Below are 27630 nucleotides of genomic sequence, written 5' to 3'. Positions count from 1 at the left end.
CCCAGGACAAGACACTCTTGCCTTGTGTCTCACCACAAAGCATGAAATCCGTTCCTGAAACAATTGGCCACAGGTAAGATGCATGGCTGGGGGGGGAGAGAGTTTTAGGGAGACAAGGATGGAGCACAGGATTCACTGGGGAAGGCTTCTTCGAGGGGCCTTTTGAGCCAAACCCTCAGTCACTTCACTGGGCACACCAGCCAGCGCAGGAGAGGACTTCTAAGGTAGCCCATCCTACTGCCCACTACTTCACAAATGAAAACATACCCTGAGGGAGTAGGGACTGGGCTAGGGCCACCTGTGGCAAAGAGGGGGCTAGAATTTGGCTGACACCAGCCTCTCGATCTCAGTGCCACCTTCCTCACCTTGATGTACCCTTTACTGTCCCCTGTGACAAGAATGCAGTCATTTTCGTCAGTGGCCATGGCACCCACAACCACGTCTCCGAGGCCTCCAGAGTCCACGCGGAACTTCCCCAGCAGGCCTCCGTACCCATAGATGGACCAGGCGTAGATGTAGCCGTCAATGCAGCTGCTCAGCAGGGCGGCCGTCTGTGGCAGGCGAGGCCTGCTTTGCAGGAAGATTATCTGTGCAAGAGAGGTGGGCCTGCTCAGCTGGCCGCTGTCACACGGTGCTGAGGGGCCTGCCTGGCAAGTCACCACACTGATCTGGCCCCCAATAAACTAGATGCCCAGTGAGAATGGTGATGGGGTAACCACACTTCCTATCTCAGTGGTAACCAGGAACATTTTGCTGAACTATGAGCTTCTAGATGGCAAGGATTTGTGTCTGTTTTTGTTCATGACTTTATCCTCAGTAACTAAGGTGATGCCTGGCGTGCGGTACATGATCAGTGAATAGATGTTGAATTGTCCTAAGGCTCAAACAAGATTTTCTAAGACCTGTAACTCAACCCAAAGCTATTTGGAGGATGAGTTCATTCCCTTTCATATATCACTACAGTGAAACAGTTCTATTTTCCAGCCAATTGCCAAAAAGGCATTTTGACCAAATTCTTCTTCAGGTCTTATTTGGATCATGCCCTTTGCTAATTCCCCCTTGCGCTCACTTTCACTTACATGGTCATCCCTGTGGTTTGCATGGGGCCACGGTGTGGAGTTACTCTGTACGAGGAGCATGTGAAGAGAGCTGCTCGCCTGGGGCCCGCCTCACATGAGGCAGAGAGAGCACAGTTAGGGATACAAACTAAGTCAGGCCAGGCAGGAGGCTTCCTGACTCAGACTGTCAGAAATTACAGTGGTGGCTTGTGGTTCTCACAACATGCCTTCAACAACAACAATAGAAATCTCATTTATTCTCGTCCTGGGGTCCAAAACAAAATGCTCAACCTGCTTCCCATTGGCCCAGGTGCCAGGGTCACAGAACCAAGAGTTCCTAAACCAAAGAAAAAGGCAAGCATTTCCCCATTTTTGCAAGTGTACTTGTGCACTGCACAAAATGTGGACAGCACAGGTCGATGAGAAAAGATTAAATCACTTACAGGATCCCAATAACCGGAAATAATCATACTACGATTTTAATGCATTTCCTCCAGATTTTTTTTCTAATTGCATCGTCTATAAAGACTTTTATCATATTTCTTAAAAATGTAAAACATCCATGCAAGAATAGACAAATATGCCAATTGAACAATAAAGAGGATCCAGAAATAGATTACAGATTATCAGATATAATAATGATAGAATTTCAAGATAGTAGAGAAAAGATAAACTATTCAATAAATGGTATTTGAGTAACTGGCTACCAATTTAGAAAAAAAAGAACAACTAGATTCATATATACACAAAGTTACTTAGATGAAAAACAAGCTGACTAAAAATATTTAAAATCATAAATGTCTAGAAGAAAATATAACAAACCTGACCAGCATGACTCAGTGGTTAAGCATCAACCTATGAACCAGGAGGTCCCAGTTCAATTCCCAGTCAGGGCACATGGCTGGGTTTCAGGCTAGATCCCCAGTGCGGGGGGAGGGGAGGTGTTTGCAGGAAGCAGCTGATTCTCTCTCATCATTGTTGTTTCTCTCTCTCCTTCTCCCTTCCTCTCTGAAATCAATAAAAATATATTTTTTAAAGAAAATATAACAAATTTTTCTGTGACCCTAAGCCTCAGTGTGATACCACAAAGGCAGATGAGGTGAAAATATTTTTAATACACAAACAGGCAAAGGATTAATTTCTAGAGCATATAAAGAGACCAAGAAATTAATAAAAAGAATTTAAAAAGTAGATGAATAGACATTTATTTCATTAAAGAAATACAAATATATGACAAATATACAGAAAGCTCAATATCACAAATAATTAAATAAATAGCCCCCCAAAATGCTGTTTTCCACTCACCAGACTAGCAGAAATGGAAGGCTAATGGCCACCTCCTCTGTGAAGCCACCCCTGACCACCCTATTAAAACAGTAGTGTCCTCTTCACCTCCTGTGCCATTCTCCCTGCCTTCTTCCCAGTGTTCTTGTTCTCTGCTGTGCTGGCTCGCCCTGTGGCCTATCATTTATTTTACTCACTTAACTAGAATGTCAGCTCCATTAGGGCAGGGGTTCTTGTCCCTCACTGCTGCCCCCACCCCCAGTGCCTGGCACGCGGTAAGTGCTCAACGGATAACTAACTGTCTGTGCTCCGACAGAACTAAGTCACTGACCCAAAAGGTGGGGCTTTGAGTCATCTCCCTCACTCAGAGTCACAGATTGAAAGGACTGGGGTCTGTTGGCAATTCTGCTCCCAGGAACCCATGCTTTCAATATATTCCCGTAAGTGCACAGGAACGCATATACAAGGATGTCCAGTGCAGTGCTGCACGTAAAAGTTCCATGCAGGAACTAACCTGCCAGTCTATCAGTGGAAGGCTGGCTTCATCGTTTATGATACATTCAAACTATGGGGCACTATGCAGTGATTAAAAAAGAATAAGTAAACGTCAAAGAATAAGCTGAATCTAAATTACTGCTATGAAGACATATCCATGGTATATAGTTAAATTTTTTAAAAACAGCAAATAGCCCAGACAGCGTGGCTCAGTGGTTGAGTGTCAACCTATGAACCAGGAGATTACGGTTCGATTCCTGGATTCCCCGTCAGGGCACATGTCTGAGTTGTGGGCTCAGTCCCCAGTGGGAGGTGAGGGGGGTTTAGGAGGTAGCCAATCAATGAACTGGAAGACAGAGAAAGCAGCCCAGGTCCCTCTCCTTCCTTTCTGAAATCAATAAAAATATCTTTAAGAAAAATAAAAACAGCAAATGGCAGGACTATAATTTAGCTATAATCTAGCTATAATTTTACATCATTGGTCTAAAAATAAAAGGCTAAGGCTAAACCAATCCATTATCAGTGATAGTGACCATTACTTTTGGGATGGAATGGGGGTGGGGGGTGGGGCAGAAAGGATACATCGGGGACCTTTACTTTTCACTTCATGCACACTTCTTTTTCGTTTTCTACCAAAACAAAACTTTTAAAGGAGAGGAAAGCACATTCAGAACCTGGAGGAGAGAATGTGCAGAGGCTCACCAGTCTCCGCTCCAGCGCACAGGACCCAGCTCTGCAGGCCCTGCTCCCCTGCTCGAGGCCCTGGTCCCCTGGGTAAGGGGGCAGCCCTGCCTTTCCTAACACAGCTATGACTCTGGTTTTCACTGGCTCATCGCAGGAATTTAGGAAACCCATACAGTCTCTTAATGACCCTGTCTTTGCAGATGAAAGCTGGAAGGGGCCTTAGATGACAGCACAGTGAGGGGTGATCAGGCCTGAAAGGGGAGAGGCACAGGAGGAAATGAGAACAGATATGACCCAATCCCCCTCACATGTCATACAAAACACCTCACCGGAGCACAGGAGGGCATTTAACACTGGATTCTGGACATGCTACTTTTCCTCCCTCCCAGGCCGGCACCCCCAACCAGGAGGGGACACTGTTTATCTCCCTAGACAACCCCCCATACCCGTGGAGCTTCCCCCCAGACACAGCAGTCCTGAACCCAAATCCTGAGCATTACCATCATCTCCACCACACCTCTCCAGACCCTGGGGAGAACCAGGCTGGGCCCCAGACCCCCACAGGCACTGCATTTCCCAGCCCCACCCACTGTCCACCCCGGCTCACACCCCAGACCCTGCCTGAGCATGGCCAACCTTCTCCACCGACGCATTAGACTGCTGGAACTCCCTCTTCTGCTCTTCCCCTTTAGTCCTTTCTGTCTCTTGGAGGAGTGACTGTCTCTCATAGTACATTCTTAAGAGTTTGAGGCTGCCAACACTGCGTTGTTTCTGGAAAAAATAAAATGGGCCTCCCAGGTCATCATAAGGGGGTCTCCCTGGCTAATGGGGAACAGAGACTAGAGGCAGGTGCTGAAGGAGCAGCCCCCAGCCCCATTCAGTAGATGCACCACCCTGTGAAAGGCACAGCTGGGGTCTAACAGGCCCTGAGCCTACGAGAGTTGAGTTTGCTTTGGGGGAAGACCCTCCCTTTGCCCTGGAAGAGATACCCGGGCTAAAGGTAAGAATAAAGCAGTGTCTATAGGCCATTGTTCTAGATTTGAAGATAGTGGTACAACCCCAATACTCGGTGATGGTATCAGTGCCTTGTAGTGTTATCCAGTGGCTGCCCCTTATAGCAGAACTGACTCCCAGCAGGTCATCTGGGATCCGGTTCTAGACTACCTGGTACCTGACAGGTATTGTGTGCCTCAGTTCCCAGGAGTCAGACTTCAATGGCTAAGACTATCTGACTGGCTTCCAAGCCCCATTCAAGAGATTACTGTCTCCACTGTAGGGTCTGAGGCCAAACCACACCCAGCAAGTAGGGAGAGAGCAGCCCCCTGGCTCTTTCTCCCTACTCCACCCACCCCAAATAGGACCATCAGTCAAGCCTGGAAGGGTTGATCCTGGGGCCGACACCAGGGCTCAGAGGAGGAGAGGACTGGTTTGCACCTAGGAGTCTGGTCTCCAGGGAGCTAAGTCTTGTTGGGGAGGCAGGGGAGCCTTATGGCTCATCTCTGCTGGGGCAACAGGAGCTGGAAGACAGAGAAAGCAGCCCAGGATCTAACCTCCAGGTGCAGGTTCTCTGGTTGTCTTGCCTCCAGGTCCTGCCCCTGAGCTTGCAGACATCAGGTCTGGTATTAGCCGCTCTCTGGGAAGGGACCATGGCCAGGCACGAGGCAACAGAGTGGGTTAGATACCATGGGCATAATCAGGGAGGTGCCTGACCCGTCCACCACACTCAAGAAAAGTGTGTTAATGGACCTAAAGGCATTCTGGGTAAAGTGCCTCCTAATAAGGAATCACATACACATGAGGCAAGCTGAGGTGTCTAGAGGTGTCTGTGAGGTCCGAAAGACTGGCGGCCACTGGTCTAGAGAGTAAGGGTGGATGCCTGGGTCAGTTCTTGCTCCCACCTGCAGGAACTCAGGCTCCTCTGACTCCTTGGTCATGGAGTGTCTCATCACAGGGGGCGCTGACATCAGGTTCCGCCTCAGTTTGTTGTTGGCCACAGTCTTGGTGCTGTGGTCCAGAGGATGCACGGAGGATTTGCGTGCCCACTTTGGCTCCACACAGGGGCTGCTGGTCCTGTGGCCCTCGATCAAGCTCTCGTCGTCTCTTTGCACCTGTGCCAGAGAGAGAGCAGCCCCTGGGACTCGGCAGTGTCCCAGAGGGAAACGCAGGGTCTCCCAGTCTAACACCAACAGCACAGGGCTCTCCAGGTGCCCAGAGCATGCTTCCCAGAAACCGAGCACCCTTAGAGGCATCAACCCAGCACCTATGACCCTGTCCCTGGGCCAACCGCTAATGCCCTGAGTACCCATAGGCAGGAGACTGCTGCTACGAGGAACTCAGTCTTCCCATCTCTAAAATGGACAGTGGTTTCCAAATATTTTTTAGGATGTTTTTCATCTTAAGGGAAGCTCCAAAGTATAAAATCAATAGAAAGCTGGGCTGCTCTGGGAGAAGCCTCTGCAATAGCTTCCAAGCATCTTTCCCCAACATGTTCCAAAAGCTACTGCATGAGGTGACCCCGGAGGCCCCTCCAGCTTTAAGGTGCAAAGATATGGCAATTCAGAGACTGTGTGTGTTTCCTAAGGCCTTGCCATGAGCTCAGTGAGCCCAGAGTGGTCATGTGTACTAGTGACATGTAAGGTGTGAGCCATCTTTCAGGACAGAGTAATCTATGGAGAGAACACGACTAGAACTCCAAGGCTCTGGAGTCAAACTGCCTGGGTTTGACCCATCACTTCTGGCTGTGTGGCCTTGGGCAAGATGCATAACCTCTGTGTGCCTTAGTTTCCTTATTTGTCGAATGAGGATAAGTATAGAAACTACTCCCTACCTAGCTCCCAACCTCCTGCAGAACAAGTCACCACCATCCTCTCTACTTCCCAGGATGCTCCCTACACCCTCCTTCCCCAGGTCCAGTGTGATTCTGGCCCACAGCTAAGAGAAAGAGGAGATAACAGCATGTTCCTATTGACCATACCCTCTTAGGCAGCAAGGGTGAGGGGCTCTGAGAGGCGTTGAATTTGAGGACGGGCTTGAGCATATTGACGTTCCAGAAGAGGATGTCCCCGTTGTAGGAGGAGGTTCCGAGGAACTGGTTCTGGTACTTGGACACACTCAGGATATCCTCGGTGTGGAAGGTCTGCCAGTGGTCGCACAAGAGCACCGGCTTGGTCTTGTGGAACCTGTACACACGGCCAGAGGCAGGGGCGCTGAGAGCTTAGCCTTCATGCTCCATTGCAGGAGCACGGACTCGGAGGAGGGCACATGGAGTCAGAACAGGGCTGATGCTCTGCCCTGCTGACCTCATTTACTAAGCACCTATAATGCGCCTACTGTGAAGGCCCTGTCCTAGGGCTTCACGTAAACTAATCTTATAGATTTGCATCACTCAGGCACCTGAGTAAGGATTCAGGTTTAGAGAAGAGGAAACCATTGCCCTAAAAAGGCCCTCTGAGGAGGAAGGGGTCTTGCACATATATTTCTTCCCTCTGCCTGGAATGTTCCTCCTATCCCAAGCTCTTAGCTGCTTCAGTAAGACCCCTCTGCTCACTCTTCAGATCCCACTCCCCTACCCATAAAATCCTTAGATGAGCTTTTTCTGACTACCCCTCAGACTAAATCATATTTCTGTCTCTTTCCCATAGAAATCTCTACTCAATAGAATGTAGCATTCTAAATGAAGTTATTTGATCAGCTCAACCCCACAGAGGCTCCAGGAGGACAGAGAATGCATCGTTCTTGTTTATACCCATCCCCAGCACCTACCGAAAAGCCTAGAGCCTATCGCCTTAGGGAGTGGTGAATAAATGGGTGGATGAGCAGATGAAGCCTTGGACATTACCCACCACTAATGTCCTGCTGGTGTTCTAACCACCTGCAAAGCCAGGAATGGAGGAGCCCACCGACCCACATGCACCCTTGCTACTCACTTGTAACAAGTGATTCTCTTATTCCACCCGCTCACGTAGAACACTTTATTCATATGGATAATCCCACTAATCTGTGGAAGATGAAAGAAAACAGAACTCTAAGGTAACTCAGTGAAAACAGTTCTGGGCCTGGAATGTCTTCCTAGTCATACCAAACAAGAAGCCAACACTCTCCATGTGAGGAGAACTCTCTAGAGGTGATACCATCACATTTTTCTCAAGGTTTCCTCACATCCCATCAGTTGGTGGACTTAGAGAAAGCAAATAGGGTGGGAATCCATGTCCACTTTCTAGGAGATGACTGAAAACAGACAAGTGACTTGGCTAAGGTCAAGTGGCTGAGTGATAAGACCTGGACTAGTACTCAAACCCCTGGCTTCTTGACCATGTGCTCCTTCTGAGTTGGTTAAAGGACTGTGCCATAGGCGTTAGGAGTGGCCTCAAGTCCCCCAGTGGGACTGCTGGCTTTGCCCGATGCCACACCCACAAACTGTCTCTGTCAGGCATTTCTCAAATAGAGTCAAGCATGGGTGGCTCTGAATCACCTGCCGCCACTGCTAGGATCCCGAGCTCTCGTACGTACGTGGGGTAAGAAATGCTAACAAACTAAAAGCCAGCGAAGCTAACCTTTGTAGAACGCTTATTGAGGACAGGTGCTATTGCCTGTCTTCACCTTCCACGCGAGGACACAGCGGCTTGGGGAGGCGTGAAGCCGCACAGTCCCCGTGGACAGCACGCAGGGGGGCATATGAAATGGTGGGCCCCAGAGCCACAGGAGTTGTGCTTAGCTTCTCAAGAGGCCCTCTGACCCCATCCGATGGACCAGACTGACCTCCAGCTTGTCGGGGTTGGGGAAGGTGAGCAGGGGTTCGCCAGTGCTGTAGTTCCACATCTTTATGGTGCCGTCACGCGAACCCGTGAGCAGGCACCGCTCGGGCTCATCCAGGGACATGGCAGTCAGCTCCACTTGCTGGTCACGACTCACAGAGAACTCCATCATCCTCTTGCCTGTGACGATCTCCCACACACTCACCACGCCGGTCACACAGCCACTCACCACCTGCGGGGAGTGCACCGTCTGGGGCTCCCGCAGAGGCGAGTGTCATAGCTAGGCCTCACCCGGCCCCCCACCATGCACTGAGAAGACGGGCATTCACGGACCCCGGCTGCCAGATCACCCCCTCTGGAAAACAGGCCTTCCTCGGGGCAGTGCAGCCTGGCACAGCTCTTAGAAGGAGCCAGTTTGGTGAAATTCCCTTTAACTCAGAAATGGCTTAAAAGAATCTATCCAGAGAAAATAATCTCTAATTCAGAAAAAAACTTTTATTGAAGCATCATTAATAATGAGGGTGGCACAGGAAATATAGTAACTGGCCACTAAGAAGGAAAGTGCAGAGAGTAGAAGATAGTCACTCCACTCCAGGGGTCCTCAAACTTTTTAAACAGGGGGCCAGTTCACTGTCCCTCAGACCGTTGGAGGGCCGGACTATAGTTTAAAAAAAACGATGAACAAATTCCTATGCACACTGCACATATCTTATTTTGAAGTAAAAAAACAAAACGGCAAAAACACCCGCATGTGGCCCGCGGGCCGTAGTTTGAGGACGCCTGCTCCACTCAGTGCAACCTTTTGCTGCCATGACAAGCATTCCAATGCAACGGGAGCCGTGAGCCTATATTTTAGACCAACCCTCCTGCTGAGGACATCTAGAAAAGCTGGGGTTGGGGGTTATAACTGTTGGAAAGCATTGAGGAGCCCAAAGTATGCAGGATGGTGGTGCCAGGAGCCAAGATGAGAGGGAAGTGCTGAGAGATGAGCTCCGGCTTCATGTAGCCAAGGCCACCTCTGTAGCAGACACAGCCTTCCCTGCCCAGAACCCAGGCCAGAACAGGGGTCCAAGTAGAAACTGGCAGAAGGCCTGGGGGCCCTTTCTGTCCCTACACCTCAGACACCATGTGCCCAGTTGCCCTGACCAGCCCAGAGGTCTCCACTCAGGACCAGGGTACTTCCCGTGGCCTGGGCCTCCCTCCCTTCCCTTAGTGGACAAAGTTGAACTAGGGCTTCCCTAGAAATTGATGCCCAGGAACCCTGCAGAGCAGCCCACCCCTACTGTCCCATCTCACACTCACGTAAAGAAGGCTGCCTGTCAGAACTGACCTGGGGCAGCAGCCAGGAGTGCACAGGCTCAGAGGAGGCAGGCAATCCACTGGCCAAGGGGCGGGGCTCCAGTCTCATCGTGGGCCAGCCCCTCTGCAGGGCTGTTTCTCATCCAGACCCCGCTGCCCCCACCACCATGGCGGCTATGAGAGTCCGCACCACCCGGCCACCTGTCCTGATTACCCAGGAGGTCTGGGACCTGCCCCATGCTGCCCAGCTCTCCTGCCAGTCCCAGAGACCAGCTGGCCCACTCACCTGCTTAAAAACCTTGCTGTAGAGGACAGCACACAGGGGCGCGCTGTAAGTCGTGGTCTTCTCCCCGGTTTTCCCAGGCCCCTCGGTCTCCATGTACCCTTTTAGGATCCCAATCTGTAATGAAGAGAGGGGCAGACAACTGGACAGTCCAAAGGGCTCTGCCCTCATTGACTGGCCCCAGGGAGAAACTTGCAGTAAATTGAGACATCAAGACAACCTAACTACTAATACACATAGGACTGAGCCTAGCAAGACTCCTCTAATCCCTACTCCCTGTCACCCCTCTCTGAGGTCGGGGCTCCCAAACCTCAGTGCTCCTAGGACCCCCAAAGTCCAAGGTCCCTCTTATAACTTCTGAGAAGCATACAGCCTCAGTCCAGTGTCCTCTCTTCCAGGCTCTCCCTACCCCAGGCTAGGCTAAGGATCTTTTTCCTGTGCTCCGTGAAGCACCTAGCATAATGCCCATCATAATACATTGCATTTTCTACATTCCCTTCTACCCCATAGGTTCCTCCAGGGATCGGACAGTGTCTAATTAATATATTCTCTGCCCCTAACAAAGAGCAGGGGGTTGATAATGTTTGATGACATGAAATGACCTTCAAAGGTCTATTTAATTCAACAAATGCTGGCAGCCAATCTGGCACTCAGCAGAGATGAAGGAACCCACCACCTCCCATCTCAAGAAACCTCCCATGTGGGGGAGAGCCGGCCAAGGACACAAGAACAATATACGTGTCCCCGGCCAGGGTGGCCTGGCCAACAGGGGGTACAAGGCCTCAGTGGAAGTACCCCTAATCTTAGCCACAAATGACACCCTTGTCTCCCTTCCCATCTTGGCTGCTGGTTGTCCTCACAGCTCCCCAAACTCCCATCTTGTCACAGGCCCCACCGCCACCCTGCTCAGTCAGCCCCTTGTGCTTCTCCCGGTCTGTGCTGTTCTCCAGGGTCAGGGTCAAGACAGACTGCACCAGGGAAGGTGCACCAGGGAAGGCACCAGGGAAGGTGAGCTACAGATGGTCTCACATCTGGTCTCTCCAGGTTCTCTCCTTTAGAAGGGCTTCTCAGGTGTGGTCCTGCCTTCCTGGAGTTCACAGTTTGTCAAGAAATCCCCGTAAGAGTTCCAGGACAGAGTTGTAAGGGCTGTGATCATGGGGAGGCACAGGTCCAAGGGAGCTCGGAGGGGGAGCCCCTAACTCAGCCTGGGGGCAGGATGTACAGGTCAGGAACAGAACAGACGGAGCCGCAACATAGAGGCTGACAGCTGGGGGCCTAGAAACGGCTTCTAGGAAATCCCAAGAGATGAGAAAGTCGTGGGCGAGGCCACAGAGTCTAGCAGCTTCAGCCGCACAGCACCATGAAGAGCAGTCGGGGAGGGACAGTCTGTGACCATCCCTTGGTTGTCCTGTGGGACTTCAGACCCGGCCACAGTGGCCACCCTCTACGTGCAGCCACGATGCCGCCGCCTCCTGCACGGCACTCACTGAATAGGTGCTGCAGATGAGGGTGTTGTCGTTCTCCCGGAGGTAGATGCTGGTGATGGGACAGTTTCCCAGGGCAAAAAGCCTCCCACAGAAGGACTGGATGCATATATACTCCTGCAGGTCCCACACGCGGATATTCTAGGAGGTAAAAAACAGAGAGGCTCAGAGTGGGATGCAGCTGGCAACGGAGGCCTTGGGATGTGAGCAGGTCAGGGGCCCACGATGCAAGCACTTCCAATGCACACCCACTGCGCTTAGTGTCTGCCTCCGATCCTGACCCTACGACAGAGAGGTTGTTCCTGTGCTCTAAGAATAAACCGTGGCCCGGCTCTCTCCCCCTGTCCCAGCCTTCACCCAGGACCTCTCCCCTGCTTGAGCGGACGCCATTCAGTGGTGGAGGACCATGCCAGGCAGCACGCACCCCTGCAGACCTCACGGCTGCCCCTCCAGCCTCCTCAAACACAACCAGGTAGAACGCAGAGTGGCTACCAACATTGCTGCCCAAAAGGCCCACCTGTCCCGAGAGGATCCCCCTCGAGTTTATCTCAGGTTGAGAAAGTGTCCCTAGAGAGGCCCCTGGAGAGCTGGGGGTACAAGTTTGGGTTGGGGGGAGGGTGGAAGCAGGGAAAGACTCAGATGTATTGTATACCTACTATGTGCCAGACATGGCATTACTCTTTTACCCCCCATTTTCCTCTAAGCCACTGACAACCATTCCATGGAAGGGGCATACATACTCCTGCAGGTCCCACACTCGGATATATGAAAGGGAAGGGTGTGGCCCAGGACCACAGCCAGGCTGGGCACCCGAGAAGCCAGCTCCAGTGGACTGCTTGGAGCTGGGCTCAGGCCCCGCATGGTGACTCCCCCCGGGGCATCTCCCTCTAGGCCTTAGGCCAGGCGAGAGACCACAGGCAGGGAGGTCACACCATTCCCCTGGCCTCAGGCTCCTGCCAACTGCCAGCCTCCCCGCTGCCCAAGCTAGACCACTGTCCCCAGGAAAGTGTCTCTGGCTTGGGGGGCGGAGGGCCATGCTCCACCAGGGCAGCACCTTGTCCTTGGAGATGCTGATGAGGATGTTGCTGTTCTTGGTGTTCACCACGATGTGCATCACCGAGGTCTGATGCCCCTTCAACAGCCACACGGGCTTTTTCGAGAAGAAGGGGCTCCACAGGCAGATGTGGGGGTCATAGCCACCAGTCACTGGGGTGAAAAAAAATGAGCATCAGCCACTGGGGGCTTATGCTGGGACCTTTTCCTGGGGCCAGGGATCAATTCCAGCCAGGCTTGGCAGATGGGCGGGCAATGCTACCAATCAACCCTCTGCTCCCCACCCATGCTAAGCACAGCCCGTGCCATAACACTACCCCACGTACCCATGAGTGGGGGCCAGAGTGGCAAGAGAGGAGGCCAGACAGAGGCAGAAGGCTGCAAGGCCTCCTCCTTGGCTCTGATGGTCCCCATGCCTCCAGCAGCCCTCACCCCAGTTCTGCCAGGCCAACAGATTCTGCGTGACATGAAGATTACTTACCCAGGAAGTTCTTGTCTGCGCAGTAATCAAAGCAAAGAATTCCTTTTCTTAAATTCAGCACCGAAAACCTACAACAGCAAAGAACAAAGGCTGTGGGGCTGGGAGAGGCCTCGGGGAGCCTCTGAGCGTGGGGTGTGGAAGAACTGGAGGCAGGGCTGGGGGGAGGCCAGGAGAAGTCACTACCTCTCCACCCAAGGAGAGGAGCGCCCCAGAACCCCTGCCCAGAGCACACCCTGCAGCTGAGTCCAGGCCTTGGGCCTCAGCCCCAAACCAGCAGCTCATGGTAGAGGCACCCACCTCTCACTTATAGATGAAAGCAGCCCACAGGAGCAGCTACTTACAGTTATAACATTTGCCTCACTCCACGGGCAAACTTCACTTCATCTTCACCTCAACCTCAGTGGGACAGGTGTCTCCCCACCCACAGCACAAATCCAAAGCGAAGGATTTCCGGGCCAGGGAAAGGGGAAGACAGCTCCTGGGGTCATGGCCTTGCTCCATGCTGCTCCCAGTGCTGGGTGCTGTCTCGTGGGCCCCCTGGACCCCTCACATAACCCTGAAGAGTGTCATCAGCTCTGTGCCATGAAGAAGACATGGAAAGGAGAAGCTAGGGAGCTTGCCCAAGGTCACGTGGCTGGTAGGGCAAGAGGTCAGGGGTCAGAGCCAGGATGGGCACGGCAGGAGGAGGCAGAAGGCTCAGCTCCAGGAAAGGAAGAGGGGTGGCAGCATGGCTGGGGCTTGGAAGAGCCAGGGTGACCCAGGCAGGATTTGTGGAAAGGTCAGGCCCAGCAGCCCTCGCAGACCCAACAGCCCTGAAAACTCAGCGCCTTTGCACATGCTGTTCCCTCTTATCCACACATCCTGCCCTGCCAGCTGCTTCTTCTTGAACTCTCCCTTCAAAACTCAACTCAAAGGCCTCCAACCCTCTAGTGCAGCATGCCCTCACTGAACTTGCCTTTGAACTGGCTCCTCCACCACTCCCTGGGGGCCCAAGCCTCCTGAATATCATTCTGGAGGCTCCCTCTCCTGTACTCCCCCACATCCCCCGCACAGCCCTGGCCTCTGCTTAGTTCAGACCCCCCTTCATTTCTGTCAGCCTCCCAGGGGGTCTCTAAACCTCCAGTCTTACTTCCCTCCAACCTGCTCTCCCCTCCACAGCAGAAGGATGCCTCAAACAATCAAAATGTCAGGAAGAGCAACTGAATCCATGTATGTCATTTATTGTCAAACCAGATACATCCTTCTCCACACATATATGTGCAGAGAAATCTTCCGGAAGAATGGTCCCAAAACGTCACTATAAATTACTTCAGGCTGATTCACCCCCTCCTTCACCAAAGAGTTACTGGCTCCTACTCCCTTCCAGGATTGCCAGAGGCGTGGATGTGATGCCCTGGCCTTCCTGGGACTTCCTTCTAGAGGGCAGCAGCATGGGCAAGTACATGAACAGAGGTGGGAGACGGACATTTATAGATCATGGCAAGTCCTGCAGGGAAATAAACAGTGGCTTTGACAGGATAGCAGGAGGAGACCAGGTCTGCAGATGGCTGCTGCGGTGCAGAGAAGGGCCTGGAAGGTCAGGGGGCATGCAGGGAACAAGGCCACTGCGAGCAGTTTAGGTGGCAGATAACAGTGGCTTCAATGAGGTGGTGGGGGCAGAAGTGAGAGAAGAGGTGGGAAGCAGGGGAGATGCTGTGGGTCAGTCCACAGGTCCCTTCCACCGCGACCCTAGCTCCTCCATCTGATTCACTGCTGGCTCCAACCACCTGGAAACTCAGTGCAGGCCGGCTGCTGGGAAGTCAGCCCTGTGGGCCCACACTGCCTCAGAGGCTGAGGCCCACTGCAGGGTTAGGTTGGCAGTGCCAGGCCACACTGCAGAAGGCCACGCCCTACGAGGCCATCCCCAGTAACTGGAAACCAGCAAGCAGTCAATGGCGCCACCTACCAGAAAATATGTGTACTGCATTCAGACAGGAAGGAAAGGTGTGTGTGGGCACCAGTGTATATATTCTCCAACCAACCCTAAAATATATCTCAAAACCCTCCATCTCCACCCAACTGGTCGACTGTGGGCTGCTATTATATGTACGCTGAATTATTGCAATGGCATCCTCACTGGGTCCCCATCTCAACTCCTGTCCACATGCACTCTACTTGCAACAGAACAGCTGAAGGATGCTCCTACACGTCAGACCACGCCATTCCTCTGCTCAAACCCATTCTAGAACCCTGTTTATATATGATTCCCAATAATTGTAAAAAGATATTTTTGAGACACTCGGGGAGAGATTAACTTAGACTAGGTACTGGTGATATTAAAGTATTATACTATTATCTCTACTTTTGTATGTGTTTGAAATTTTTCATAGTAAAAAATGTTTAAAAAACAAAAACTATTTTTTAAAAAAGAGCATATCACTAGAGAGGAGTGATGCAAAGGCCCTGGGGCAGGAGCGCGCCCGAACCACAAGGGGGCCAGTGTGGCTAGAGTGGAAAGGTGGAGGGGTGTGCTCAGGAAGGCAGCAGGGCCTGACCAGAGAAGGCCTCGGGGCCACAGTGAGGTGACCCTCCTGATAGCCTCCTGCTGTTGAGACCCAATAAAACAAGAAGCTGATGAAACACATTATCACAGACATGAGATAATACCACCACCAAAGCAGAGAGATGACACTCAGCCAACCAGCTCCGATCAAAATCCCACCCCACAGCCCCACAAAAGGCACTGAAGCCAAGACTGAAATGCCCCCGCCCCATCAGACATTCTCCGAGGCTCCCCGCCCTAACCTGCAGTTAGTTCCAGGACTTGGGTGGGAATGTGCACAGAATACTCTGGTTAACAAGACAGTGGACTTACAATGAGGCCTGGGACACAACCCCACCTCAAAGGTCTGCTCCAAGCCAGTCACCTCCCCTGCCTTCCCAAAGCCTCAAGTTTCCAGTGTAAAATGAGGAGCTGGACCTAAATTAGCGCTACCATCCCAGGATTGGATTCCCTCTGGAAAACAGGGAATAAGAAGGAACAGGATAAGAAGAAACACACCAAGCTGGGACCAAAATGGCCCTCATTCTCCACACTGTACCTGACCCAGCTGCACCCCTAATACAAGCCTCAAATCTCCTCCTGTTCCCCCAAGACCAGGGAGCTACAGCTCATTATTCAGCCCGTTCAGGAGCAAAATGTCACAGGCCAAAGGCGCCAGATGTTAAAAGGTGGGACAATAAGAACACTGCGGAGGCAGGGAAACCCAGCTGCAGGAATCCTCAGGAGAAAGTACCTACTGCAAAGTGCCAAGTGCTAGGTGAACACCAAAACCACAGAATTGGGGCTTTTGATAATGGAGTGAGACAATGGGGTTAGGTAAGGGGAAGAGGGCTGCAGGATTCCAATTTTACTTATCACGTTTTAACTTTTTACAAGGACAATGTATATACATACACTTCTGTGGAAAATCAGCTGATTTTAAAGAAGGGAAGGGAAGGAAGAAAGGGGAGAAAATTCACTTTGGGGTAGAATAATCTAGAATGAAAGAAATAGACTAGAACTGTCTCCAAAAAAAATAAGTTCTGCCAGTCACTGAACACATACCACAAACCATGTTCATCAGAATAATCCTTGAGGTAAGTGAAGTGCAGTTACCACCTTTTTACAGAGGAGGAAACTGAGGCTCACAGGGAAGCAATCTGCATTCATTCCTTTGGTCAGAAAATATTTTTCTGAATGCCTGCTGATACTACATGCAGACTCCTGTGCTGAGTTTTGTATATAAATTGTTGGGTAAAAGAAACCCTATTTTAATTTTGCTGCTGATGGCATGCCAGAATGATGATTAAAACCACACTCCACACCTGACCAGCGTAGCTCAGTGGTTGAGCATTGACCTATGAACCAGGAGGTCACAGTTCGATTCCTGGTCAGGGCACATGTCCAGGTTGTGGGCTCCATCCTGTTGGGACGTGCAGGAGGCAGCCAATCAATGATTCTCTCATCATTGATGTTTCTATCTCTCTCCCCCCTCCCTTCCTCTCTGAAATCAATAAAAAATATATTTTAAAAAAACACACTCCATAAAAGTTCTCACAAGAAAAAAAAAGTGTAACTGTGGTGACAGATGTTACTTAGACTTATTGTAGTAATGATTTTGCAATCTATACTAATAAAAGGATAATATGCTAATTAGTCCGGGAGACCTTCCGGACTTCCAGACAAAGCCATGGTGGTGGGGCCGAGGCAGAGGTGGTTAGGAGTGATCAGGCCAGGAGAGGAAGGCAGTTGAGGGCGATCAGGCCAGCGGGGTGGGGGGCAGTTGGGGGCAAGCAGGCCAGCGGGGGGGGGGGTGCAGTTAAGGGCAAGCAGGCTGGCAGTGAGGGGCAGTTGGGAGCGATCAGGCCAGCAGGGAGGGGGCAGTTGGGGGCGAGCAGGCCGTGGTGGGGGGGGGTGGTATTGGGGGCAAACAGGCTGGCAGAGAGGGGCAGTTGGGGGTGATCAGGCCAGAAGGGGGGCAGTTGGGGGTGAGCAGGCCGTGGTGGGGGGGGCAGTTGGGGGCGAACAGGCTGGCGGGGGGGCAGTTGGGGGCTAGCAGGCCGGCAGGCAGAGTGGTTAGGAGCAATCAGGCAGGCAGGCAGGCAGGTGAGCTGTTAGGAGCCAGCAGTCCTGGATTGCAAGAGGGATGTCTGACTGCTGGTCAGTCAGGCATCCCCCGAGGGGTCCTAGATTGGAGAGGGTGCAGGCCAGGCTGAGGGACACCCCCCACCCCATGCATGAATTTTGTGCACCGGGCCACTAGTGTGTGTGTGTGTGTGTGTGTGTGTGTGTGTGTGTGTGTGAAAATATTACGTTGTATACCTGAAATATAATGTTATATCAATTATGTCTCAATTTAAAAAACAAAAAAAATAACTCAGACTCCAGAGCCCATGTTGTAACAACCCGCTGTTGGCCCTTAGAACAGGTGGAGCTTCCTTGGACCCGGTGTGGTTCGTAGACAGTGAGCTGCCCACAGGCAATGCCACCGTCTCAGAGGTGGGCCCACCCTCGGTAGGGATGGCCCCTTTTGAATGAAGTGAAGCCAGACCCTACCCACCTCCCTTCCAGCCCCACCACCTTAGCCTAGAGAACGGTGCTTCTTACCTGGTGGTCTCGGAGGCTTTGGATGGCAATATTGCCAGCACCAGAGAGGACTTTCCGATGGCTGAACAGGAGGCCACCAGGTTCATCTCGGGGATGAACCTGACCTGTTGGCACCAGTTGCGATGCAGAGCCTGGGAAGAGAGCGGCAGTGGTGGAGCCCACCCGAGGACAGCCTTTCAGCCCAGCCTCTGGGACGTGGCAGGTGTTGGGGACTAGAGGGACCCAGGATCGCTGAGTCCAGTGGCTTCTAATGACCACAGCTCTGACAAAGTGATATGGCCCCCGCCCTAGCCCAGACCCCATGACCAGGAGGGTGTGGCCATTGCTTGTCAGTGAAAAGGCTGCTGTCATGTGAACGCTTGCTTATCATTTAGAGGACAGGCAAGTCAGGCCAAAACTAATATTGTTTGTCGCCCCCTCCCCAAGACAGGAGAAAGGATGGATTTGAGTCTGTGAGTTCTGTTATCTGCAGGAGCCCCAGCGCAGATTAACCTCTGCTTCCTGGCCCCTCCGCTGCCCTCCGTCTTTGTCAGGACATGGCGTGGGATAGTGAGAACGCTACCTGGTGCACTTGGGCAACAAAGGCCACGACCCACAGGTCACGGGGGTGTTCTGGCTGCACAGGCTGAAATACTCCAGCTCCAGCCCTGTGGTCTGACCCAGAGCTTGGCCTCCCCATCCATCCATCTTCCTTCCCGGGACAGGAATGGAAGAAGCGGGTTGGAGGGTCGTCAGGCCCTGACTAGGTTTTGCAGGCCTATCTCACTGAGTATCACAGTGGGGCACCAAATCCAAGGCACTAAACGGAGCCTGGGTCACTTAGCAACTTGGAGGGAAACCAAGCCCAAGATGAGAATCCCACGGGAGATGGAGGACTAGCCTGGGACTCTTTCTGAGGGGCTCCCAGGGCCTGCACGACCCAACCTGCTGCCAAGGAAGCACGGAGAGCCTGGACCACCCAACGCAGACTTTCCTGAGTGTTGGATTTATTCACTCATTTGTTTAACAAATGTGCTAGGAGCCCACAAGCCCCAGGCACTGGAGACGGAACAGAGAAGAGAACCAACTAAGTGCCTTCCTCCAGGATCTGCACTCCCATGGGAGAGGCAGGACAATACCAAGGTGAGAGGTGGCAGCTGTGATGCTGTGATTCATAATGAGAAATATAGATTCTGGGTTTTGCCTCTGGTTCTGGCACAGAGTTCCTGAAACGCTGGGAATTTCCTAAATAATAAGAGCTATAAAGGTGTTTTGTAGTCATAGCAAGCCCCTTTCAACCATACCCCAGTTTATGTTAAGGAGGTGACTTTTGGAAAGCACCTAAGGATGGGGCTGGTTACCAGGGGAACCAGCCATGTGACTGGATAGGTGGAACCTTGAGTTCCAGGGAGAGAAGAGAAGTGGAGGCTGAATTTAGTCACCAATAACCAATGATGGCAGCAATCAGGCCTCTGTAACGAAGCCTTCATAAAACGTTCAGAGAGCTTCCAGGTTGGTGAACATGGAGATTTTAGGAGAGTGGTGCTCTCAGAGAGGCCATGGAGCTCCACGTGCCTTCCCACAGACCTCGGTCTACAAATCTCTTCCATCTGACTGCTCCTGGATTACAGCTTTTTAAAATATAATCGGTGATCTAGTAAGCACAATGTTTCTGTGAGTTCTGTGAGCAGCTCCAGCAAATTAATCAAACCCCAGGAGGGAGGGGATCATGGGAATCTACTTTCCATAGCCAGCAAGTCAGAAGCACAGATAACACCCTGGACTGGTGACTGGCACCTGAAATGGAGGGCAGCTTTGTGGGACGGACCTTCACCTGCAGGAACTGTGTTGAGCTCTAGGACAGCCGGTTAGAGAATTGCATGGTGGTGTGGGAAACACACACACACACACACACACACACACACACACACACACACACTGTAGTTGGTGTCAGGATTCTGCAGGGTGAAGGAATAAAGGCAGAGGCAGGCAGCAGGGCTGTTCCAGGCGGGTAGGTTGGGGAATTGAAGGAAATAGAGAGGCGGGCGTACAGGTACCTAGAGAAGAGCATGCAGCCTGAAGGAACAGCAGGTGTCAAGGCCCTGAGGTAGGAAAGGGCTTAGTGTGTTTCAGAGAGAAGCTACTGGGGATTTTGAGCAAAGCGGTGACATGACTGTATTTCCATCTCATAATTCCACTGGCTGCTGGAGAAAGCACTGAGTGAAGAAAGGACATGGGGAACAGCTAGGAGCCACTGCAGCCATCCAGGAGAGAGGCGGTGTCTGCGGGAACCAGGGCTGAGCAAGGGAGGCGCTGAGAGAGATGGCCATGTCTGGGACACAGAAAAAGCTGGTAGGATCCAGATTCCTAGAGACCAAGCCCCACGGCCCATGACTGAACCCAGGGGCCAAATTCACTCTCTGCATTTATTTTTTTTAATGCATTTTTAAAATCTTCACCTGAGGATATTTTTTCCATTGATTTTTTTTTTTTAAGAGAGTGGAGGGAAGGGAGAAGGGGAAAGAGAAACACTGATGCAAGAGAGACACATTGATTAATTGCCTCCCTCTCACACCCTGACCGGGGCCGGGGAATGAGCCTGCAGCCGAGGTACATGCCCTTGACCAGGAATCGAACCCGTGACCCTTCTGTCCATGGGCCGACACTCTCACCACTGAGCAAACTGGCCAGGGCTCTCTGCATTTATTTTTGACAGGTGTGTGTACAAATCATTATCATGGTAACAGGCTGAGGAAAGCTACAACTTACCTTCAGTCGGTAACTTTTATACAAAGGGGACTTCTCATTTAAGAGCTTCTTTGTGGAAATACTGGTCCAGTGATCTGTTAGGAGAGAAAACCGAGGTCCATGCCACCAGTTCTCCCCTTTTGCCAGGCAAGCAAAACCTCAGAAGACACCGGAGTCTGTTTGCAATTCTATGCATCTCAAAAGCCGTTTCCATCCAAATGCTCGTTCAACCCTCACTGTGTTCTGATGAGTTCATGGGGTGAACTCAACATCCAGAAAACAGAGCCAGCAGGTTAACACTACCGCCCAGAGTCCCCCGCCAGCTCACGGCAGAGCTGGAACCAGGTTTCCGGGTTCCCCACTCTCCCTAGCGGCTACAATCTAAACAAGTTGATTCTGTGAGTTAACACCAAATTTCCTGATGGGGAAAATGAATTACGGTCCTAGGCTCTATTCACTCTGAAAACAGTCCTTTGGGGGTTTCCCATCATGCTTCAAACTGTAGGCCCCCCTTTGCCCAGCAAACACGAGCATTGCAAACTGAGCACATCAGGGGCAACCGCACGAGGTGCAGCCTGCCCTCGGGGACCTTAGGTCTCCTGGCTCTGGAGACCTCCCACGGAAGGCTGCTGGGGAGCCTCTGGGGAAGCACTCGCCGGCCCCTGGTGCCAGCTGCACAGCTGGACACTGACAGGTGGAGGCAGCAGTGACAGGGGACAAAGCAGGGTTTAAGGAGGTAGGTCAGATGGGCCAGGACAGTCTGGGCTCAGGTGTGAGAGAAGCTTCCAGGTGAAATGGAGAGAGATCCAGGGCCTTATGACAAGCATTTTCTGCTGCCAGGTCGCCAGCCCCATCTCGCCAGGGCCGGAAGAGGCTTGAAAAGGAAATCCCAAGGGATGGAGTGTTGCCCACTAAAATGGGGCAGGCCCTGCATGCGTGTGGGAGGAAGGAAGCTTAGTTCTGGCTGGGCCGTGCGGTGAACATAGCCTGCCTGTGGCTGCCACTAGGCCCCCTGGGCTGGGAGAGCCCCAGAGAGCAGGGGAGACCGTCACTGGACACTGGCCATATGCCTCACACTAGGTACTCTCTTTCCATCTCACAGCAAAGCTATAGACTGAGTGTGCTCATCCCTATTGGATAAGGGAACTGAGGCACAAAGAGGTTAGGCAATGGGATCAAGGTCACACAGAGCTGGTCTGTCCAACTCCTCCCAAGTCAACACGCTGCTGGGCCTACCTTCGTGTTTGTCCCCAGCCTTCAGTCAGCATGTGGCATGGAAGGACGCCCGTCCAACACTCCAGCTTCATCTGCTCCCATCCACCACCTAACTTCCCATTCGTCACCTCAGCTCAAAGACTACCATGCCCGCCCATGCCAATTCCCAGGGTGGCAAACAGTGACCAGAGCAGAGGCTGATGAGGCAAGAACATAGCAGGGTGCCAGCCCACTGCTGCATCCAGGGCAGGATGCGTTTTCTGTCCAACCAGGAGGGACACTGCCCCAACAAGCATGGCAGGAGGTGTCACTGAGGCCTGGGAGCCCAGGAGGATATCCTGTTCAGAAACTCTGACTGGAAGCCCAAGGGGCCACTCTGGTGGTCTGGATGGAGCTACCTGGAAGACTGACACTGTGAATTGGAGGTTTGATCCAGCTCAGATGAGCCCCCAAATGCCCCAGGCCCCAGGGCTTCAGGATCTAGTGCCCCTTGGAAGAGCATCCCAAACAGCATCCTTCAATATTTGGTGAGTCTGGTATGCAGCTTAGCAAGTGGTTCAAGTGCAGACTCCGGAGCAGACTGCCTGCTCTGATCCCAGCCACCACTTAGCCCTGTGGGGGCCTGTGCAAGAGCTCCACCCTGTAAACCTCTGCTCCTCCTCTCTTCAAGGGCTGTGGCAACAGCAGCTCCCTCCAGGCAGTGGGTGGGGAACTACAGGAGGGCTCACTTTCAGGGCAGCTGCTCCACTGTCCCCTAACCACCCAAAGGCAGCTCACAGCCAAGGAGAGCAGAACCCTCCTCACATTGATGGAGGAAGTTAGCACCATCAGCCCAGGGCCCAGAGCAGGTGAGTGACTTTTCCAAGGTCACACAGCTGGCGTGGGTTCATTCTTCCTGGGATGAGGAGGGTCCTGAAGCCCCACTCCCTGGCCCTTACCTGTACAACTTCCCACCCTCAGAGTGATTGCCTACCTCCTCAGTTCCCCCATCTCTTGCTGTCACCCCATCTCCTCGGTTCCCACAGGCTGCTCTGAGCTGAGCATGTAGTGCACTGTCGCCCGAGCTTCTGAAGGAGCCAGGGGCCCTTGAGCAGGGAGGTGGGGAGAGGGAAGAACACCCCAGGGCAGAGCGATTCCACAATGTGTTAGCTACCCCACTTGGAGGTCCTGGGGAGGATTCGGGGATTGAACAGCCCATTGGCCACATTGTCGGAGGTGAAGACGATGACGTTGCCTTTGGTGTCTCCGAAGCAGAACACACCTCTGTGATAGTCAGACCTGGGAAAGATGGAGACAGAGAAGCCATGGAGCCAGCTGGGCGCACCCAGCCGCAGCCCTCACCCCCTCCCCGTGCTCCACGCCTATGTCCACCCAGGGACTGAGGCAGTTCTTGCTCTCAACAGCCGATGAACATGGGCCCAGCTACCCAGATCCAAAACATCAGTGAACCAGATCCAAAAGAAATCAGCATTTTTTAAAAACCAAAATAAGTAAGTCCCTGGTCCTCCAGCTGCTCTTTGTCAAGTCACCCCTAGCGGTAGATGTGATCCTTCCAGAGTCCTCACCCGCAGTGGGACAAGCCTCTGACGTGGTGGGAGAGGGAGAGGAAGAGAGCTGACGATGACGCTGTGGTCTGAGTGACGGTGAAAGGTGACGCTGGGAGAGAGGCAGCTCGGGGGAAAGAGGACACAGGCACACAGGATGGGAATCGCTCCAGGACTGTTTCCAGCAAGGCTTTCTGTGGGTTCCAACCCCACTGAGTGCTGTGGCCGCTGCCAAGACCCTGCCCCGACCTCCCGGGAGACTCACCAGTAGTTCATAACCAGAGGGCAGCTGTCCAGATCGATGAAGGTGAAGGCCCGGGAACAGTTACGATTAGTAATATCAAAGAACTCTGGGGAAAGACAGAGGAGAGGCATGCATAGAACCCGAAGCCACATCCCAGGCCTCGGGGTCTCTGGTGACAATGAGCAGTCACTGCTCACCACCCGACAATACCCCCGAGGACTTGAATTCGTGCTCAAAGATGGCTCAGGGACAGATCTCCCCAAGTGCAGGTGCATGACTCCCAATGGCCAAGAGCAGGCGGGGCAGCCACCAGGGACTCACCTATCTTCTGGTCAGTGGACGCAATCGCAACGAGGTTCATGTTGTGGAGACATACCATGTCGATGACCCACATCTGCTGGTTGTGGAGCGGCGGTATATGGTTAAGCTGGCCAGAGGAAGAGCAGAGACCTGGGCTGGGGAGGCTGCCCCCGGAGCACCCACCCTGACAGCCGAGGCCCTGGGCCCAGGCAGAGACCTGGTCATGGAGCCTAGTATGACCACCAACTACTAACAATGGCGCTTTAGATAAACGCCCTATCCTCGCTGAGTCTCATTTCCATGTCTATAAAATGGGCTTTAAAAAAACTGGTATCTTTACAACCCCTTTTTAGAGCAGTTTGACAAGCTCGTCCAAGTTTTCAATGTGCAGTTTGTGATCCTGGGATCCATTTCCAGGACACAGCTATGGACATGTTCACATGTATTCACTGAGACATATATGCAAGGGACACCACCCAGACATTAGCTGTGAGGGAGCTGTGTACATACCAATAAAGAGTAGCTGCCAAGATATATTACTAAGTGAAAAAGCAAGGTGAAAAGCACCAATAAAATGTGCTACCATTTGCATATTTAAAAAGAAAGGGGGTGGTATATGTACAGGCTATCCATGGAAGAGCACCCAAAACTAGTCACAGCAGTTGCCTCCCAGGAGAGGAATTAGGGTCTGGGGGAGGAAGACCGACTTTCCACTATCTGTCCCTCTGGATGCCTGAATCTTCCCCTCCCCACCCCCCAGTTTTACTGAGATATAATTGACATATAACAGTGTATTTGTTTTGTTTCGTCTGACCCTTGTTTGCCACCTGCTGGTGTCACCTGGTCACCGTGGCTTATTAAGGAGAAATCATCCTGTCAGGCTGTGAGGAAGTAATGGAATCATAAAAGCTAAACTGTCTAGAGTGCCCTTGGTAGGAGCGTGGCAGGCTTGGGAGCCCTTCCACGCTCTGGTGCCAGCCTCACTTCACACATGCAGGCAGATTTGAGCTGGCACTCCAGGCGGGGGACACTATGAGCAAAGGCATGTCGGCAGAAATGAACTGCTATGTCCAGGGAAGAGGAGGCCGGCCCGACAGGCTTGGGTGGGAGGAGATGGGAGATGGCTTTAGGGGTAGCCAGCTGAGAAACTTGTATTTTATTCCCTGAATAACACAGGCTCTGAACTGAAGAAAGAGAGGGGTCCCATCTGAAAAAGAAGGGAGGGGGCATTTTAAGGCCGCTCCTGTAGGTGGATATCCAGAAGGGATGGCAAAGGCGGAGGCAGAAGCACCATGTTCTAACAAAACTCAGAGCATGAAAAGCAGAGGCCTGCACCACTGGCTGGGCAGCGAGGACAACGGACCAGGGCCCCCGGAGGCCCCTCTCTTGCCCAGGGCTGGGGTCTAGCCTGCACACAAGGGAGGTGACAGTAACATCCATCACCCCATGTTTAGATGAGAGAGAGAGAGCTCTAGGGAGTCTCAGTGGCCTGCCTGAGGTTGCACAACTCATAGGTGAAGCCCAGACCCAGCCCCACATCCGGGGCCTTCCATTTGCGTGACCATGGGTGTGCAGCTGCTGGTCACGGATGATGACTCACTCGACAACATCTACTTAAAAGCAGCCCCTCAGGGAAGAATGAATGCCCAGCTCTGTTGGACCTTCCGGAGGAGCCTCCCTCTGTCCTCCTTGGCCCACGCCCCCTTCTCCCCCCAGGCTCTGGCCCTGGAAGGACACTAAGGGGACCATGTAGCAGCCACAACCAGGAGCTCAGGCTATACTGTGCCCCCTCTCCCCATAAACACCCAGAGAAAAAGTGTGTGGAGTGTGCCCAAAACTCCAGCCTCAGGAACACAGTACAAATCCCCCTTGGTCCTGGGCTACCAACAGCACCCAGGGGAGTCACTGGACAGCCCCTGACTTTAGTTCCCACCATAGGCAAGTGGGAGGCAGTGGGGGAGACCACCCAGAGCCCTCCTGCCCAAGGCATAACCCCTGATGCAACTGGAAACACTGCAGTTACACAGAGCTGGTAACAGCCCTCATGCTGCTGGCAGCGTCTCAGTAAGGCTTCATTCTCCAGAGGGCTGTGCCTTCCTCATTTGCTAGACCGGCCTGGCAACACACACACACACAACACACACACACACACAGTGGGTTTGCCTGAGTGTTTTGTCACTCACTGCACTTGGCCAGAAACTGACGGCACAAAGACAATGACGAGGTCAGCTTTTGTTCATCAGGCACTTGCTGTGTGGCTTGCCCTGCTCCAAGCACCATGCATGTATCATGTCATTAAATCCTCCCACTGCCCTTGAGGGATTACTCCTCCATTGACAGATGAGGAAAATGAGGCACGGAGAGCTCTATAGTAACTGGTCCGAGGTCACAGAGCTGGAAGGTGGTGCACTGGGGTTCTAAGCGAGATAGTCAGGCTCCAGCAGCCAGGCTCACAACCACGGTGATTTCCTGCCTGGGCAGGACTTGGTGATGGAGTGGGTGTAGCAAAGAAAGGAAAGGGGGCTGCTCTCCAACACAGACACCTCTCACTGAGGTGGGGGTACAGGAGAAGCCTGGTGGGCAGGGAGGGCCACAGTGACATTTAGTCTGGACAAACTGGGTTTGAGGTGCCTGTTGGACATCACGTAGAATGGACATCAGGTGGAATCTTGCTTACAGAGGAGGACTATGAGGCTCATGGTCCCACGGTGAAGCCAGAACCCGGAACCAGGAGTGTGACTGCAAGTGCGGACTGGCTAGTCCACAAACCCTGAGAAGGAACCACCCTGAACCAGAGTGGGAAGGCAGAGGCTCTCTGACCACCCCATCTGTGCTCCCCATGTGGGCCCCACTCACCTTACAGGAGCTGATCAGAGAGAAGGACTCTGTCCAGAACTGCAGGTTCCCGTCCTTAGTGACAGTCAGGAAATGCCCAATCTTCTTGAACCGCTGTATTAAAAACTCCACTTTCACAACCTCACAACCGTGATTCCTGTGGGAGGTAATGAGAGAGGGAAGAGCCCAACCAAACACAGAACAGACTCAGAGAAGGAAGGGAAAGCAAGCAGGAGGGCTTCGCTCACACACACGCACGCACACATGCACCAGACCCACCACTGAGAAACTCCATCAGGCTCCATGAGACGTGGGCCCCTGCCCCTCCACACAGATTGCCTCCATTATCAACAGCGTCCAAAAGGAAGATACCGCCGAAACCGGTTTGGCTCAGTGGATAGAGCGTCGGCCTGCGGACTCAAGGGTCCCAGGTTCGATTCCGGTCAAGGGCATGTACCTTGGTTGCGGGCACATCCCCAGTGGGGGGTGTGCAGGAGGCAGCTGATCGATGTTTCTCTCTCATCGATGTTTCTAACTCTCTATCCCTCTCTCTTCCTCTCTGTAAAAAATCAATAAAATATATTTAAAAAAAAAAAAAGGAAGATACCCACGTATGATGCTGGTATGAGACGGGGCTCCCAAAGCAGGAAGCCTGTCCTGTGAAAGAGCCAGTCAGCCTCCATCATGGATGGGGAGATGAGACAGGGAGCAGCGGCTTTTGCAGACCTTTTATTGGGAAAATGGCCCACAGAAGGTGGGTGG

At 52.5% G+C, this 27630-nt stretch overlaps 1 protein-coding gene across 2 annotated transcripts in view; it reads right to left on the bottom strand.

The window, feature by feature from the left end:
- EFCAB8 (EF-hand calcium binding domain 8) overlaps positions 1-27267 on the bottom strand; it is a 42186-nt gene extending 14919 nt beyond the window's left edge. The window contains exons 1-16 of one of the 2 annotated variants that reach the window (XM_079783759.1): positions 26890-27267; positions 24055-24160; positions 23755-23839; positions 23099-23223; positions 20752-20825; positions 18004-18134; positions 12876-12943; positions 12396-12547; positions 11345-11482; positions 9861-9974; positions 8280-8507; positions 7448-7518; positions 6496-6700; positions 5420-5629; positions 4158-4292; positions 366-587 (exon numbers count right to left, since the gene is read on the bottom strand). In XM_079783759.1, the coding sequence (XP_079639885.1) occupies positions 366-587; positions 4158-4292; positions 5420-5629; positions 6496-6700; positions 7448-7518; positions 8280-8507; positions 9861-9974; positions 11345-11482; positions 12396-12547; positions 12876-12943; positions 18004-18134; positions 20752-20825; positions 23099-23223; positions 23755-23839; positions 24055-24127 (2031 nt within the window). In that variant the 5' untranslated portion in view covers positions 24128-24160; positions 26890-27267. The other variant, XM_079783758.1, reaches the window with a different exon arrangement.
- Positions 27268-27630: the final 363 nt, after the last annotated feature.

Source organism: Cnephaeus nilssonii (assembly GCF_951640355.1).
Source record: "Cnephaeus nilssonii genome assembly, chromosome: 11".
In the NCBI taxonomy this organism is placed as follows: Eukaryota; Metazoa; Chordata; class Mammalia; order Chiroptera; family Vespertilionidae; genus Cnephaeus; species Cnephaeus nilssonii.
Note: the sequence above shows the minus strand (reverse complement) of the source record. Positions and strands in the feature narration are given on the sequence as shown.